At 39.8% G+C, this 19,160-nt stretch overlaps 1 protein-coding gene across 4 annotated transcripts in view; it reads left to right on the forward strand.

Moving 5' to 3' along the window:
• The window catches only part of PHEX (phosphate regulating endopeptidase X-linked), a 196,099-nt gene that overhangs the window by 7,650 nt on the left and 169,289 nt on the right, over positions 1 to 19,160 (forward strand). For all 4 annotated transcript variants that reach the window (XM_082375621.1, XM_082375623.1, XM_082375622.1 and 1 more), the window contains 2 exons: positions 2,075 to 2,143; positions 8,474 to 8,635. In XM_082375621.1, coding sequence (XP_082231747.1) covers positions 2,075 to 2,143; positions 8,474 to 8,635 — 231 coding nt within the window. The remainder of the gene's footprint in view (positions 1 to 2,074; positions 2,144 to 8,473; positions 8,636 to 19,160) is intronic.

Here is a 19,160-nt window from a genome sequence, read left to right on the forward strand (position 1 = left end):
TTAATTTAACTTAAACTTTTCTTTTACTCATCATCAGGTAAAGATATTTGATTTTAGTTTTGCTACCTTAGAGGTTTTCGGTCAATAATTATTTTCCATGAAAGAAATAACTCCTTAAAACTTTAAAAAATGAGATATAATTTACATATAACATTATTATATTGGTTTCAGGTGTACAACATAATGATTCAATAGTTGTATATATTGCGAAATGATCACCATGATAAGTCTAGTTAACATCTATCACCTCACAGTTACGTATTTTTTTTCTTGTGATGAGAACTTTTAAGATCTACTCTCTTATCAACTTCGAAATATACAACGGAGTATTACTAACCATAGTCACCAGGCTGTATGTTACATCCCCATGACCTATTTATTTTAGAACTGGAAGTTTGTATCTTGAAAGGAATGTCTTTAACTATTTTATTATCTTTTTTTCTAAAATAAAATAAGGCTAGTATCAAGAAGGTATTGTCCAGAATCATAAAATATTATTATTTACAATAAAGTTTGTTTTTCCACTGTAAAAAAAGACACATGCTCCTTAAAGAACATTTGGTAACCATATAGAAGTAGACTGAAGGGAAAATTTACTCCATGGTTCTACCACCAAGGCATATTGAAATATTCCATACTAATCTTTATGTTCCACATGTATATTTTTACCTTTTTTTTGCTTTCTAAAGGAATCAAAATATAACTTTACGACAAGATACTTCTTTTCTTAAAAATAGGCCTGAGATGTTTGTTCCATAGACAGTTTTCTTGAATCTCTAATGTAACACAGGTAAAAAGACTGTTTGGAGGATGAATGTGGGTTAATAAATAACTCAAGTTGCCACACTGGTAAGTGATGTACAGGTCTTCCATCTCTAGCAGAAATATAGATACCGCCATACTTTCTGATCCTGTTTCTCTATTGAGGGTGCTATGAAAGGCCTTGTCCCCCCTTTACCCGCCACCATCCATCTCCCCATGGCCACATTTCCAAATGATTCCTTATTTCTGCTCACAGAGTACAGCAATAATGAATTCTCCACAATTTCCTTGGCTACCAGAAATATTTTCGAAGTCTAAACTCACATCTGCTAATGCCCAGGTGCTACCTGAAGTTTACAAATAGGACACCCTTCTATACTTCTGCAGAAATCCATTTAGATAAAGTTACCAGCCAGATGGGGGAAATTAAGCCATTGATGAAAAGCTACTTCTGTCTTACAGGGTTTTTGTTGGGTTTTGTTTTGGTGGAAGTAGTTGGAAGCTTGGTCCACCAAGCTGCATCTGTCTGGTAGATGCATCTGTCTGGCTGGGCCTGGTGGGAGGAGGGTGTGTGGGGTACGGGGCAGGCAGATAATGACTCTCTTGATAGATGACTGAGTTATATACGATATATTTTTACTCTTCCCCCTTTTATGGGCCGTATCTGTATGGGTGGTTTAGATAAGACGCAGAACTTTAAATGCCACCTATGCTAGCTTTTTCCTTCCACTCTGGATTTGGTCCAAATGACACAGTCTATAAGTTTCAATTTTCCCATCACTAAAATGAGAATGTAGTTGTAAACAAAAAGTGAAATTATGAGACTTAAACCACAGATAATCAGAGATAGAAGAGACTTCAGAGATCATTTAACCCAGTGGTTCTCAAACTTGAGCCTGCATCAGAATCACCGGGAGGCCTTGTTAAAACGCAAATGGCTGGGCCCCGCCCACAGAGTTTCTGAGTCAGAAGGTCTGGGTGGGGCTCGGTCATTTGCATTTCTAATTAGCTCCCAGGTGATGTTGCTGTGCTGCCCCTGCCCTGGGGACCCCACTCTAAGAAGCACTGGTCTAGTTGTGTCTTATGTTCAAGAGAACCAAGTTTGAGAGCAACCAAGAGTCTCACCAAGGTTACTTAGCTAGTGACCAGAGTCTGGTTCTGTGACTCTGAACCAAGTGGATTTTTGAATTCGGTGTCAACACAGGGAAGGATGAACTGACAGCAAATGTCTCGCATATGTGCCTGACGGTGGGTTACTTGGTGGTGGTCTGCTGCAAGCCAGTCATCTCTTTATTTTGGTCTGTTTTTTCAGTGAGTCAAGGTTTCTTAAGCCTCCAAGCTAAGCCGGAGTACTGCCTGAAGCCAGAATGCATCGAAGCTGGTAAGTCAGTTTTCCATCCTGTGTCAAGTTATGATTATGGTACCTTGGTGAGTGGAAGAGAAAACGGGCGGTATTTTTAGTATTTTGTGTGCTTGAGGTTTACCAGGTATGAAATGCAATTCTGATGAAATTTTAAATTTTCTTTCAGACTTGGTGTGAAGTTGTGGAACGTAGGTTTCCTGTTTTCTTTTTCCTTGCAATGAAACAGCTGTGCGGTATTCCAAATCATTATAAGGAAATCAGGAAGAGGTGTGGAAGGCTGAATGGCCTCTCTTAAGACCTGGAGACCTTGGCCTTCGTATCTCCTTAGGTGGATATAGATTCCCATTTATCTCAAGTAGTCTTTCTGTATCTTCTGGTCAGTGGGTCTGGCCTGTCTGCGTCTAAGCAGGGACCCTCTGTAAACCGATACTTCCACTGTCACCTGGAATCTCTTTGGGTCCTTCTATTTCACGTTACAAGTCAAATTTTTCTTGAGGTGACAGGCTGTGTATCAGTGGGTACCCCAAAGTGAAGACGAGCGGTTAAAGTTGCCTCCGTTTTGCAACATCTATCAGTTTTGCCCTCCATAAACCAGTGTTAGGGCCTAGAGTTGCAGGACCTGGATCCCAGCCCCACTCCCATTTTTAAGTGGCCAGGGACACGAGTGTGTGTTTTCCAAGGGGAAAGTGATGGGATAAGTTAAGCACATGGTCCTTTCACTTTCCTCTTGGCCTTAAGAGAAGAGATTAATGAATTATTGCACCAAATATTTGTTGCACTCCAGGCACTGAGTTAGGTTCTAGGAATATAGCAGTGAGGCTGAATGGCCAGGTAAGGGAAGAAAGACAAACACCCAAGGGAATTAATGGACAAGAAAAATATCAGCTGGTGGTACATGTTATGCAGAAAATTTAAAAAAATAGAATAATGTGGTGGCAAGTGACAGGATGGCCAGATTGCAAAGTCTGAGGAAATGACATTGAAGGGGCCCTTTGAATAATGAGAAGGGAGTGCTGTGTGAAGATGGAGGAAAGGGCTTTCCAGGTGGGGGGAACAGCTGGGGCAAAGGTCCCGTAGAGGAAAGAGCTTGGGGGACTTGAGGAATGGGAAGAGCCTCTGGGTAAGGGGCAGGATGCAGGTGATCAGGGTCAGTAGGGAACCCAGGCGCCAGCAAGTTTGAGGTTTTCCTAAGTGTGCTCAGAAGCCTCTGGAGGGATTTAAGAGAGACACAAGATCTTATTAGCCTTCAAAAAGATCTCTCTGTGGAGAGCTCGACGCTGGGGAGTCTTTTGGGGTGGAGGAGAGACCACAGGGAGCAAGAATGGAAGAAGGTCGCTCAGGCAGGTGGTTATTTCGGCAAGCCAGGTGAGAAGTGCTGTCAAGATGCTGTCTTGAATTCAAGATATGGGAAGGGAGACAAGAGGGTTTAGGAGATAGAGAGCTTGCTAAAGGATTGGATGTGGGCTGCAAGAAAATTCAGAGAATCAAAGTGATACTTAGATTTTTGGTGGTGCTTGGGTGGTGGCATTTATTGAGATGGAAAAGACTTAGGTGAAAGGGCTTTTAGACTCTGAGGCCTTATACAAAGGTACTAGCTTAGACAGTTGTGTTATTAGAGTTCTTTTTTTAAAATTTATTTTTTTATTGAAGTATAGTTGAATTACAATGTGTTAGTTACTGCTGTACAGCAAAGTGACTCAATTATACATATATATATATATTCTTTTTCATAGTCTTTTCTATTATGGTTTATCACAGAATATTGAATATAGTTCCCTGTGCTGTACAGTAGGACCTCGTTGTCCATCCATTCTATATGTACCAGTTTGCATCTGCTAATCCCAAACTTGCATTCCTACCCTCTCCCACCCTCCTCCCCGTTGGCAACCACCAGTCTATTCTAATAGAGTTCTTTTTTAAAAAATATTTATTTATTTATTTGGTTGTGCTGGGTCTTTAGTTGCAGCAGGTGGGCTCCTTAGTTGCGGCACGTGGGCTCCTTAGTTGCAGCATGCATGTGGGATCTAGTTCCCTGACCAGGGATCGAACCTGGGCCCCCTGCATTGGGAGCGCGGAATCTTAACCACTGCGCCACCAGGCAAGTCCCTTGTCCCATTCTTAAGTGATCAACATATATATATATATATATATATATATATATATATTTTTTTTTTTTTTTAAACCGGGCACTATGTTAAGTGACTTACATGTGCCATCTCATAAAAATCTTCATAAGAACCGCATGAAGTTGGTGCTATCACCCGGCCCAATTGCACATGAGGGAATGTAGGCTTCTAGGAGCTAAATAACTTGCTCCGGGTCACATCCTGAGTTAGCAGCAGGGCTGGGCTTCAAGTTCATGTGTGACTCCTCTCCATCTGTGCCTGTGTGCCAGAGGCCATGCCAGGAAACTCTCTTGGACCCTGGTCCTGTCTTGCTCTTTTTTCATAACATTAGACCTACTAGAGTCTAGGGACTAGACAACTGTTTCAGCTTTTTGATCTCGTCGCAGAAAGGATGAGAAAGATGTGGGAATCCCCAGGTCCTTTCCTGCTCCCAGCGGAGCAGCTGACCTAGGGATTTCTCCAGTGGAGCAAGGGGGACCTGGCGTCGGGTGGGGCACCAGGTGGGACTATCAGAGGACAGGTTTTAGACTTGACGTCACCTTGTGCTTCGTCTGTGGAACAGTTTTTGCAGATGTGTGAAATTAAAAATTTTGAACTCAAACTCAAATTGAAACCCTAAGTCAACTTTTCGTACGGAGTGCCACTTATTTCATGAGTTTTGTCTCTTTATTACGAATCATAATACTGCAAAAGTAAAGCTTGAAGAATGACATTGATTATGTCGCCTCCTGCCAGCTAGTGTTTTCCCTTGCTGCCCTCTTTTTAGTTTTCACCTTGGCGGCTGGCTTTCTAATATTGAAAAAGATACTTCTGCTGTTTCTGCCGCAAAACGCTCACCAGGGCTGCAGTCCTCTTCACTGTAACGTGGGCGCCGCTGTGCGCCGCGTCGGCGCCGCGTGATTGCTGCGTGGGCGCCGCTGTGCGCCGCGTGAGTGTTGCGTGGGCGCCGCGTGAGTGCTGCGTGGGCGCCGCTGTGCGCCGCGTGAGTGCTGCGTGGGCGCCGCTGTGCGCCGCGTGAGTGTTGCGTGGGCGCCGCGTGAGTGCTGCGTGGGCGCCGCTGTGCGCTGCGTGCTGGCAGAATAAAGTTCGGGAGAGCGACGTTCGGGACTTTTTGCGAGCAGGTGCCAATCTTTTCCGAGATGGCTTCTCTCCTTGACTTTCCTTTTCTCCTCTTCTGTATTTCCATCTATCCTAATCCCTCTTTCAGAATAAGGGGTGGAGGAAGAATACAAAGAAACGAGGAAACAAGGAAAGGGCGTGCTAATGATAGTGGATAAGGCCAGAGAAGTTGACGAGTGTGAGACATGATCTATCTGGCCAAGTACAGGCCATGTGATCTGGGCTAAATATATAAACCATCCTAAGCTCAGTTTCACCATCTGTAAAATGGGAATAAGAGCTTTTATTTATCATACTGGTTGTGAGACTAGAAGAAAATAATGTTGGTGGTAGTACTAGTAATCCAGGTCCACAATGCCATATCCTTTACCCTGTACCCAGAGAGCGTTGTAATGCTCAGTTGGCAAGACTGGACCCGAGCTCAGTTCCTGTGATGGCAAAACTGGATCTTAACTCATGTGAGGCTGTTTTAGACTTTGTTCATCCCACTTAAGAGAATAGCATAGTTCCTGGCACAGAAGAAACGCTCAATATTAGTGATTTTATTGTTACCCCCTCCCCCCCAGCCCTGATTAAACTTAAAAAGTCAGGCTGGTATGAGTGGTGTCTCCACTTCTACTAGATAAACACTAGCTGGAGACTGAATAACAATTTACCTTATATGCATTGACTTGAGGGAATACATAGCTTGGCCTTTCACAGATTTCCTTCATTATCATATTTCTTTTATTAAAACAAGACTCTGTGGTTTTTCTCCATGGAGCTGAGTAGGGGGAGAGGAGTTTTGGTGTCTTGACAGCTATGGTCCCTTGCAATTTGAAGTCACAGTTCCCTTGCAGAAAGTGCAGCCCTGTGCCCAGCTGTGAATTGTGAATGCTGAATTGAGAGGCTGAAGCTGGAGTTTTTCCACTTAGTGGGCTCAGTTCCAAATTCAGTGTGAGCGATGTATTCCCCCACTTTATACCAGGGCTGAGGTCAGAGCTGATCTTGCAGTTTAGGTACCTGCAAGAATACTGAGGAGATGGGATACATTTGAGGGTTGGGGGCAGGGGGAGGCTTGGGAAGGTGGCCAGAAAACAACGTGCTTATGTGAATAAAAATGTGTGTGAGGGTTCCTCTATGTGACTCTAAATATTGTGTGGGACTGAAACTTGTATGGTCCATGTTCCTGAGGTGTCCCATAGCAGATTCATTCTGTGGCTGCACAACCAGAATAACCACAAATATAAACTAAAATGAAGATTTTATGTGTCCTAGCAAATTTGCATATTAAATATTAATGATAAAATAGTAGCAGTAAGTAAAATTGTAATTGGAGACAACCTAATTAATTCTGAAAGATGAAAATATTAAGTTAATTTAAAATTTATCAACCTTAGATTCTAAACCAATTTTTTTCTTTTTGGATGTGGAAGGATTGAGCATGATGGGGATTTTTGAAGTTCTATAGAGATTAGGTTGTTTGTATATTATTAGCTTCATCAAAGACAAAAAGCTGTTTGAAATTTTCATAGAAAGTCTAGGCTAGAGAAATATGTAGCCTTACTTTTAAACCTGGAGGAACCACACACATAACCAAACTGTAATATGTGCATCTAAATTTATGCAGATTATATTTTTTTGGCAAGTCATTCAAGTTTAGCTGATAACTCATTGAGTTTTCATTACTTCAAACATAAATGTATTCTGGCATTAATTAATTATGAATATCACCCAGGATGTCATCTTTCCAAGGTCATTAAAATATTGGCCGCCTTTTTAAAAAAAAAATCATTTGGTGCATATCTTTATGCTAGAGTGGTAGCCAGCAGTTGGAAGGGAGTTGGAGTTCAATATTAGGAATTTTGGGACCTTCTCATTTTGTAATGAAAGACTTTTTTTTTTTTTTTTGAAAGACTTTTTTTTAAAGCTCATGGATACATATTTAAGTATGAACAAACTTCCTACCGATTGACTATCTTCCATATATAATCGAGTGTGGCCTTAAGAAAGAGGAAAAGATGGCAGATCAGTCTATCGTGTCTTTCTGTTAACTCATACAAATACCCAGTTCTGCCCCTAGACTTGGGCAAGAGGGGCCCCTGCCCTGGGCCCCTCATTTAGAATGTTACACTTTCCTCTGGCCATGCCTCTCCCCTCCTCAACCCAGAATTCCCTGCAAGATGGCCCCAAGCCTCCTTTTAGGGCCTGTTTGGGTCTCTTCCAGGGCTTCATTCCTCTGAGAGCTGCCCTGAATGTCAAGGGGCTCAAGGATCCATACCTGGCCCTCCAGGTCTTTATAAAGGTATATTGTAAATAGATATTGTCAACATTTAGGTATTACATGTGGGCTTCTGTTTCAGTTAGCCTTTGTTGTGGAACAAACCACCCCAAACCTTAAAGGCCTGAAACAAGAGTGATTTAATATTTCTTCTGATGCCTTGGGTTTGGTGGGGTTCCTCTGCTGAGACTGCCTAGGCTCATTCATACAGCTGCATTCAGTTGGAGGGTCGCCTGGCCTGGAAGGTCCATGATAGTTTCAGTCACACGTCTGGCGGTTGGTGGTGGCTTGGTTCTTCTTCACATGGCCTTACCTCCTCCAGGAGATTCTTCAAAGGGCAGTCTCAGGGCTCCAAAGGGATTTAACGTGGAAGGTGAAAGGCCTCCTAAGGCCTAGTTTTGAAACTCATGAAAAGTTACTCTGCCACTTTCTGTTGGTCAAAGCAAGTCACAAGGCCAGCCCAGATTCATGGCAGGGCAAATAGATCCTGGTGGCAAGAGTGGGAAAGTCACCTTGCAGAAGGATGAAAGGAATGGAAGGAAATGTCACACGCGTCCCGGCAAACAATTTACCTGATACTCCATTTGTATTCCTGTTCCAGGTCCCACAGATGTTAGGGGTGCTCCTGCAAAAACCAGTAACAATAATATGACTAAACTTTTATCCACTCACTCTGAATGTAATAGTTTAATATAGTGAAGTTGATTCAGGGCATCATTTGAGGGGAAATGTAAAAGCCAAGGCTTGGGAACCGGTTGATATGAAATCATTGTTTAATTTGGAAGAGACCAGTACACAATGTTCAGTGCTTGTCATTAATCCTATGATTTTCTTTTTAAATAGCTGCTTCCATCTTGAGTAAAGTAAATCTGTCTGTGGACCCTTGTGATAATTTCTTCCGGTTTGCTTGTGATGGCTGGATAAACAGTAATCCAATTCCTGAAGATATGCCAAGCTATGGGATTTATCCTTGGCTGAGACGTAATGTCGACCTCAAGTTGAAGGGTAAGTTTCTACTTGGGTTTGGTGATGCGCTTTACAGAGAGCAGTATTTGACAAGAAAAACATAGTTTTGGATTTGAGGCATGACTGCTCACTCTTTAACTATACTAAATTCACTTCCAAGATTTTTTAAAGTGGAAGATTGAAAGGAAAGTTGTGGAATTTTAATCTTTCAGATCTCAGTGCAAGCCTAGTGTAGCTCATTATGTTCACATTTGATAATAGTAAGTTCTGCTGCTAAAGGATAAATAGCATTTGATTGAGGTTGGGAGCAAAGGAATAGTTAATGAAAACCGCGTTATATTGGTATACTTATTCATCTGTTATGTTCAGAACAAACTTCATCACTTGCTCACTGTGTCCTGGATTTTCATGGTTTACAAAATGTACTTAACACTTCATTGTCTTTTGACATCACTTTTGAGAACTCTGGATGACCTTGTGTTTGTCATGTTGTTCCTGTTAACTTCGAAGTTGGCTCTGGGGAGACTATCCTTCCCCCATGGCCTCTCAAGCAATGACAAGCTCACACACACATACTCACATATGCGTGCATGCACACATACTCTTCAAAAGTTGGAAGTATCTTTTGCTGGGGGATCTTCTGCTCACAATTGGTCTAATTTTTATGCTGAGTTATTGGAGAAAACCACTTCAGAACGCAAGTAGGGAGATTTCAAGGCCAGGTAAGGTGAGTGTTTTGAGAAGGCAAAAATAGTATATATTTTTTTCACTTTCTTATAACTGAGCTATGCCATATAACTTGCATTCCGTAACACACCTAAAAGAATTTCTGAAAATTTTTGAGAATCATCATTTTTCTATCTTCTCCATATCCTTTTCCCCAAGATTTTAAGAATTAAGTTCATTAATTTTAATGAAAATTAAATACGTATCAACTTATATATATGTTATAACATCTGAAACCATTGGCAAAATAGATACCTATTGTCACTGTAAGGAAAAATGTGCTTAAATTTCACAACTAGGTATAAATCATATGGACTTACATTTTCTACTAGAAGGCTGAAACTTAGTCTTCATAAGTTATAAATGAGAATTTGCAAGAATGTCAGAGTTTTCCCATAACCCAACAGGTGAGATTCCTGTTCTGTGGAACTGTAAATAGGACCTTGAAGAATGAATTTACTGAGACTTATTTCCCTGTAGGATATTAACTCGTGTCGGTCCTTTACCTACCATTCTTGCCTGTTTCCTGTTTCTCTTCTCTGGCTTCTTTTCTTCCTAGACAGAGAGGTGTGTGCGTGTGTGCACACGTACACACACACAATTGGAGAAATATCAATGAAGGATAAGAAAAAGTCAATATTTCCAGATAGGTGATCCTTTTATATTAGTTATAGCCCAAAGATTTCTATCTTCAGGGCATGAAGCAGTTATAATAAGTTAAAGGATTTCTGGGAATGTCTTATTGTAAAAACTAAAATCAGTATCGATGGGCTTTGTTTGAGGAGGACATGGTATATGGGCTAAAAATCATAGCAGTAAGAGTAAATTGTTCAGAGCAGCACAAGTTTTTTTTTTTCTACTTTGAAAAATGAAAAAATTTTATTTCCAAGCTCGGTCGTGAAGGTAAAAAGGAGCAAAAATAACATGCAAAAAGTAAAAAGAAAGTCACGCATAAATCCACCCCTAGAAATAACTGCTAATAAAGCAATTGGGTATATATCTTTCCAGGTGTTTTTTTCCATGTGTGGGTGGGTACATATGCATAATCTCATGCACAGCCATATATTTTAAAAAATAAAAAATAGCTGATATTATGCATGCTGCTCTGTCACCTGCTGTAACACATAATGTATTCCTCATAGACATGGATTATGTCAGTAGATATCTTTCCTTATTATAAGTAACACTATAATAATACCTAAGTTTACACATCTTTATGGCCTTATCTAAATGTATCCTTAGGATAAATTCCCAGATATGAAATTGTTGTGTTGAAAGAGTATTCACCTTTCATTTTTGTTGCATATAGCAGAATCGCCCTTTAGAAAGTTATTTTTAGGTCTTCATATATTTTCTTGCTGTTTTAAATGGTTACTTTTCTCAATCACCTGTTTCTTTTTGTGGTATAAAGTAGGGGTCAGCAAACTGTGGCCCGTGGGCCAAATCCAGCCCACTGCCTGTTTTTGTAAATAAAAGTTTTTTTGAAAGACAGCCACATCCATTCATTTATGCATTATCAATGGCTGCTTTTGCACCACAAAGGCAGAGTTGAGTAGTTGCATATAGAGACCGTATGACCCATAAAGCCCATATAACCTGCAAAGCCTAAAATATTTACTCTCTGACCTTAATGGAAAAAGTTTGCCAACTCCTGATGCCTGTTGTAAAGCTTTGATATATCTATATTGGATCTAGGTAGAACTATTTTATTAATTGATAGCTATTTGGTGGGTTTTTGGGATTTTTTGATAGGTAATCATAAAATTAAATAATTATAATTTTTGTCTCTCCCTTTTACTATATTGACTAGAGTCTCAGAATAATGTTGAATTATAGCAATGATAATGGGTATAATTTTCTTTTTTTTTTTTAGTAAATTTATTTTATTTATTTATTTTTGGCTGCATTGGGTCTTCATTGCTGTGTGCGGGCTTTCTCTAGTTGCAGTGAGCGGGGGCTACTCTTTGTTTCGGTGTGCGGGCTTCTCATTTCAGTGGCTTCTCTTGTTGCGGAGCATGGGCTCTAGGCGCGCAGGCTTCAGTAGCTGTGGCACGTGGGCTCAGTAGTTGTGGCTCGTGGATTCTAGAGCGCAGGCTCGGTAGTTGTGGCACACGGGCTTAGTTGCTCTGCAGCATGTGAGATCTTCCCGGACTGGGGCTCGAACCCATGTCCCCTGCATTGGCAGGCGGACTCTTAACCACTGTGCCACCAGGGAAGCTGGGTATAATTTTCTTATTCCTAACTTGGGTGGTAATGCCTCTAGCATTCCCCCCAATATATTTTTTCTTTGTTTCTAACATTTTTTATTGTGTTCTGTTATTCCTAGTTTGCAAAAAGGTATTGCTCAAGAAAAATCTCTTCACTGTTTATCAGGAGACTCACATGGAGTATCTCTTTTAACTTCTCTAGATTTTCTCATGCTAAATTAACCTTATAATCTTGAAATAAATCCTGCTTATGAATGGTTTATTATTTTAAGACATTGCTTAAGAATTGAATAAGCTAGTATTTTGTTATATTTGTGTCAGTATTTATGATTCATATTGGTCCATGGATTTTTGTGTGCTAGGTTTGTCAAATTCTGTTATCAAGATTGTGCTGGCCTTGTGAAACAAAATGGGAGGCTCCCCATATATTTCTATGCTCTGGGAAAGACGCAGAAAAATAAATCTCAAGTTATTTTGTGACAAGCCCTGTAAAGGATGAATTAAAATATCAGTCATAGGGCTCTTGCTACAAGTGCCAAGAAGGAGAGCAAATGGTGGAGTAGGGTCTCTTTTTAAATTAGTATCATCTTGTTCCAGATGCATGTGCTTGAAATATAAAATATGTATTCTTTAAACTTTTAAATTTTGAGGTAATTCAGACTTAAAAGTTGAAGGAATAGCACAAAGAACTCCCATATACCCTTTACCCAGATTTCCTGATTGTTACTGTTTTGCTGTACTGTATTGGCTTTATGATACTATTCTTTCATTCTCTCTATCTATAAATGTATAGATTAGAAATATGTAAATATATAGATGATACTGATACACAGATTTATAGATACATATCTTTCTGAACTCTGCAAGTATGTTGCACATAATTAGGTATTCTTAAAGTGTATAAATAGAGCTTTTCAAATATCAGGGGTGCTGACAATCTTATTTTTTAAACACTAGACATTTATTTATTTATTTAGCATGCAAGTTGTTTATTTTGGGAAGTGATCCCAGGAAATAGAGGTGGGGGACCGGGAAGAGTGAAAGATGGAAGGGAGGAAAAGTGAATCCAAGAATTAAACACTAGTCTTTAAATTCTATCTATATGTCTTTATTCTATATCTATCTATGTATCTGTGTATCTCTCAGTCTGTCTACTTATCTATCTAACCATCCAGGTGATACAAGCTCATTGTAGATCAGCTATAAATGACTAACGAGGAGAAACATACTTCAGATCCCAGTACCTGGTGATAACTTTTTAAATGCAAATATAAATATAAAATTATATGTATATCTCAAAAGGGATCATATATTCTATTTTTATAATCTGTTATTTTTACTTGACACGTTAAGATGTTTTCAGGTCAATAAAATAGATCTATACCATCATTTGCCATGACTACTTTGTATGGATATACTACAGTTTGTTTCATCAATTCATGTATTGCCATTTAGGTGGTTTCCAAATTTTTTCCTCATTGTAAGCCACTCAGAGCCTGAGTTTTGATGCCACAGAGTTGGATTTGAATCCTGGTTCCCTTTCATTTCTCCTCTGTGTCACTTTTGGTCAATTACTTAGCTTACCTAGCTCAGCTTTTTTATCTTTCAAATGGAGATAAGAATACCCATTTCATAGGATTTGTGAGGACTAAAGGACATGACCTATATAAATTACCCAGTCTAGTTCCTGGCATATAGCAGGCCCTCCATTAATATTTGTCCTTTGCTCCTCCATTTTGTCTCAAAGATAGTTCTAAGGCTCATGAAGTAGTGTCTGTCAGATGCTTTACATTTTATTCTGGTCTTATCCTCTGTAAATATCATGTGCTTTCAAAAGTATTGAATACAGTCTAGATATTTTTCCTCACCCTTGATAAAAAAGAGAGAACATCCAAAAATAAAACGCAATACGACCAATCAAAAGAATACCATTTTCTTATGGCTGATAGAGAACACACAGAAACGGCTGTCCAATTTGTGAAATAAAATGGATTTGACAGACCTGGCTGATGAAAAATTGCCCTCTATTGAAGTCAGCAACCTGGCTTCATGAATTTTTTCTTTAAATGGCATATAAGACTCAGATTTCTACTTGGCAAATAAAATTATTTCTTGTTCTCTCCAAGAATTAGGATTTGTTTTTTTAAAAAAGGCTGAATGTAGTCATGTGTTTGAATGTCTTAAAATTTCCCTCCTACAAAACCTCCCAAATTTGTTTTCATGTGACCATGAAGATGACACAGCATGCACTGCTTATGAACGAACAGACGAAAATTTTGCAAATGAGCACTTATGAAACATGAGGCAATGAGTGAGATAGAACACTTGTTTCAAACAGAAGACAGATGACTCAGGGTAGGGCCAGCTCATCTCTATTATGGAATAGCGATCTTTGCCAATAGTTTATAAAGAAACGCAGTATATTATTATGTTTAAGCACAGACAGCACCAGCAGAACAGTAAGATGAAGTAGGGTCTGTGCATTAATGGGCAGAGAAAGATGATCGTGATTCATAGATTGGTTATTTATTTGTAAATACCTGCTGGCTGAGATTTAAATGATTCTCATAATTAAATAACCCCCCTATAATCTTGTTTTTCCTATTAGTGATCCTAGCCAAATCATCTTTTACAGATATTAAAAAGCTGAAAACTTCAGTTCAGCTCCTGTAAAGTCATTTGATAATTAGAAAGTTCAGATCGTTGAAGACATAGTGAATTGTGTCATTTTCCTCATACAATGAACATGGTATAATGATGTACCAGATTGAGCCTTGACATCATTAAGCTCTTTGAAACAAATGATGTCAGACTAGAAAAAACAAAACAGGGATGTGGTGAGGAAGTGCTAAGGAGCAGCCAGCCACTGTGGTGTGCTTTTTATTCCTGGTGAAAACTCAGCCCCTGTAAGTCTCATTGAATCTGCTATATAGACTGAGTGTGCCCACTCAGAGCAGATTCCTGTTTTTCTGACCATGCTGGCTCTTTTTCACGTGGCCATACAGGACGCAACAAATTGCCAGTTTATACATACATCGTTATCGGTCCTGTGTGCATAGAGGGGTGCTGTGTAAAGACTTGGGCCTGTATCGCAGACTTTTAGAATGTGAAATGAAATGATTTTACCTGAAAAGTTTTGTTGTTGTTGTTCCCATTTTTCCTAATTGCAGTACCCCATTTGAGCCTGGGTAGGATGGGAGTGTGGGTGCGTGAAATGTGAGGAAGGGGAAAGAAGTCACATTTTAAAAAGTTTAGTAATTTCCTGTTAGGAGACATTCACTTCAAATACGGAAATGAATTTCTTCCTGAAGGCTCTGTGAAAAATGTGCATTTAGCTTTAGGACAAGACCTCTTTCTAAATAGCTTAAGGAAGTAAAGAGGCCGTGAGAATGGCCACCATGTGTAAAAGCTTGTGTTCTGGTAGTTCCGACAGTCAGCATTTTAGATTTTCTTCTTGTGTATCCATTTCTACCCCCAGTGCATGTCCTTGTCTTACTTTTTGACTCCTACCTGTTCCAATCTTTTTATTTTATGATCCGATCTTTTCCCCTGTGGCTTTAATGTAGCTTTTAAAACTTTTGTAGTGGTTAATACTAGACATAAGTTGGGTACACTTGATAAGAACCAGATCTTTTCATTACATTCATTCTGAGTTGTATACTCTTTAATTTGGGGGAAATGTGCTCGCTTCAAATAGATTGAAATACACAGCATTTTGATTGTATTAGTCTGTGAACACAGGACTATTTTCTGAGCTTTTACATTTTTCCTGGCACCAATTGCTTTTAGTCACAAGTAACAGAAACATCAACTCAGACTGACCCAAACAATAAAGAAGATTTGTTGGCTCGTGTAACCAAAATATCTAGTAATCATGTGGACTTCAGGTAAGGGTTGATCTAGCAGCTGAACCATCCCATTAAAGATCACATTTCTTTCTTTGTCTCTACTCTGACATCCACTGTCTCATGCTTTCTAAGTCTGCTTGGTCATAAGGTTGTTGCCAATAGCAATCAGAATTTAGACTTCCTCATTCACATCCAGCAAGAGGTATTGTGTTAGGCATAGGAGGATGCAGAAGTTAATGAGGCTCCGAAGACTACCATGTGGAAATTAAAAATCTGCACATCACAAACTATTTCAATAGGTACTGTAATCAAGACTCTAGAGGGAATTCTCTGGTGGTCCAGTGGTCAAGACTTGGCACTGGGTTCGATCCCTGGTCTGGGAACTAAGATCCCACAAGCCACGAGGTGCAGCCAAAAAAAAATAAATAAAAGACTCTAGAGCTACACTGTTCAATACCGTAGCCACTAGCCACATGTGGCTTTCGAGCACTTGAAATATGGCTAGCTGGAATTGAGATGTGCTGTAAGTGTGAAATACACACCAAATTTCAGAGACTTCATTTAGAAAACATGTAAAATATCTCACTAATAAACTGATGATTTATTTCATCAATTACATATGGAAATGATATTTTTAAGGTACATTGGGTTAAATAAAATATATTATTAAACATAATCTCACCTGTTTTATTTTACTTATTCAAATATAGCTACAAGGAAATTAACAAGTATGTATTTGGCTCAGATAATATTTCTATCAGACAATGCTGCTCTAGAGGCCTGAATAGGCCATTAGAAAGGTGAGCTATCTGTGAATAAATTCAAATTTATTTCACTGATAGAGAAGGATCAGAGAACACCTTTATTTAATAATTTTAAAAATTATTTATTTATTTATTTTTGGCTGTGTTGGGTCTTCGTTGCCGTGCGCGGGCTTTCTCTAGTTGCGGCGAGTGGGGGCTACTCTTTGTTGCAGCACGCGGGCTTCTCATTGGGGTGGCTTCTGTTGTTGTGGAGCACAGGCTCTAGGCACACAGGCTTCAGTAGTTGTGGTGCGTGGGCTCTAGAGCACAGGCTCAGTAGTTGTGGAGCACGGGCTCAGTTGCTCCGTGGCATGTGGAATCTTCCCGGACCAGGGCTCGAACCCGTGTCCCCTGCATTGGGAGGCGGATTATTAACTACTGCGCCACCAGGGAAGCCTGAGAACACCTTTTTTAAAAATAGTTCTCTACTCCCAAAAAAAAAAAAAAAAAAATAGTTCTCTACTCCCATCTCCAGTCCCCCTCTATCCTGTTACCCTATTAGTGTCCTCTGTGGTACTTAAAACCATCTGAAATTATCTCATTTGTATACTTGCTTACTTATTTTTCTCATTATGCTTGCTCCCCTCCCTTCCCCCTCTCCCCCCATGGTAAATTTTCTGAGAGCCAGAATCTTGTCCATTTTGGGCTTCCCTGTAACCCAGCACCCAGCATAGTGCCTGGCATATAGTTGTTGCTCAGAAAATACTTATTGAAGAAAAGGATCGTGCCCGCTGTATGTGGCTGGATGCAGGGTGGGCATGGCTGGCTGGCGGGCGGGCTGGGGTGGCTTTGTCTTCTCCTCTTTCTCCCCCCTTCTGAGCCCGGGGCCCTGCATGCTGTCCCAGAAGAGCCGTGAGTTGCAACCAGAGCTTGCCCCTGACAGGAGAGGAAGGGTATTGTCAGTTCTTCATTTGTGTTCTAGGTTTCAGGAAGGCAGGACGGGGGAGTGGACAGTGCAGCAGGCTAGAGCCCTTCTTGGGCCTCCAGGACTCCCTGGCGGTGTGATCTTGTGTAAGTTACAACGAGGAAAATAAGAACTCACAGGATGGCGGTCAAGTTTGGGCTCTGAAAAGAAACTGTGACTCTGCCACTTATTGGCTATATGACCATAGGCAAACCACTTCCTTCTGAGTCTCAGTTTCTTATCTGGCAACACTGTTGGATTAATTCAGTGAGATGCATCGAAAGTCTTCTAACAGGGTTTGATAAGTGACATCTGTTATTACTGCTAATTTCATGAGGATTAAATGAACATTTTAAAAGCACTTGGCCCATAGTAGACGCTTAAGAAATGCTAGTTTCCTAATCAAATAAAAAGTAGAACTTTAATAGATAAGAAAATTTAACAGTATTATTAAAGTAAAATATTGTGATCTAGTTTTTCCCAAAAGTCTCATCATTCCTGTAAACGAGGCAGCTGGTCCTGAAAGAAACAAACCTAGGGGTGAAAACAATAGGTTAGGATATTTGTGTATTCCCAACTTTTATTGCCGGATCTTGGTCATGACCTGAAACCCTGGAAGGTCTTGCTAATCTAACTTGTCAGACAAAACACTCATTGGTGTATGTGAGTTTTAAATCTCTCCTGTAGGGAAAGAGAGAAGAGGAAAGGGGAATTGGTGAAAATAAGAAGTGTCATCTTAGGCTGCTCTAGATCTTCTTTAGATACCACTATTTTTTGTTGTTGTTGTTCTTGTTGTTTATACCAATTTCCCGTCTCTCTTTTCTTTTCCTCATCCCTAGGGGATCTTTAACTTAGACCCATGTCCCCCTCAAGAGAGCTGTCGATAGAATTCAGGGACTTGAATAGGAAAAAAAAAATGCATCTTTATTTTCACTAACCTTTGATGGAACTTTAGCATTTTCTTTAATTCTGACTGTAGGCTACAAACTCTGGTATTATTAGCTGTGACTTTGTTACCAATGGGAATCATCATTTTTAAAAATCTTAATACAGATGTTGCAGGTATCTTGAAATATTATGTACATACATCACCACTTCAAAATCATAGTAGTGGCTAGACTCGATGCTAGATCTGATTTAATGAGTTAATGAAGTAGTGCATATATCATGATGTCAAACAGCAAAACATCTGTTTTGTTAACTGTGTTTTGAAATAACCGGTTTCCATTGTAAACCTATGTTTCTTATCTTATGTTCTTATAGATAATATTTTGAGAATAGCCCATAGGTTGAGAACAGCCCATAGATGTATGGCACAAAAAAGAGTAAGAACCCCTGCCTATGTAAAGATTGCTGGGGCACGCCTCGAGAGGTATAGTTTTATTTCACTTCAGCCTTTCAATGCATCCTAATTCAGGTGTTTTGAGTGGAGACAGCTATTACATGGACCCACTGGTCCACTCATACCCAAATATTTGAACAGTCCACTGTCTAGAATCCCTGGGTAATGAGCACATTACCAACAGTTAATAGGTGTTTATAATGATATTAGATGAAACCGGAGATAGGTGTTTGGAGATTTGTGCCAGTGCCAAGCCTTGAACTGATTAAGTGCAAGCTTTATGGGATTACCTATGCCACAGAACAAATATATTTATAGATGAAATTATTATCTATTACCACATACCTATTATGAAAGCAGAGAGTTAAAGGTCAGTGCCCAACTAGAGATGATACAGCCTTTGTCATAGTGTAGTTAAAAATATTTATAAACAGTGCAAATGATTGAAAGTAGTAATATACAAAGTAGTGTCTTCATTCATAAGTACATATTATGTGGTGTATGAAAGAGCTCGCTTGTTGTCTGATCTTGAAGACAGGGACTCTTGTTTGAACTTGGAATGGCAGCGGGTGGAGGGGGGCTGTGAATCTGGAGGTGCTGGAGTGAGGTTCCAAGGAGAAGAGCGAATCAGTATAACTTGGCTCTGTTGGAAGGAAGGAATGAGCAGGGCTGTTGGTGAGAGATGACAAGAGTGAGATGGGCGGATGAAGGATGTCAGAATCCATTTGTGAGAT

Source organism: Balaenoptera borealis (assembly GCF_965194805.1).
Source record: "Balaenoptera borealis genome assembly, chromosome: X".
Lineage (NCBI taxonomy): Eukaryota > Metazoa > Chordata > Mammalia > Artiodactyla > Balaenopteridae > Balaenoptera > Balaenoptera borealis.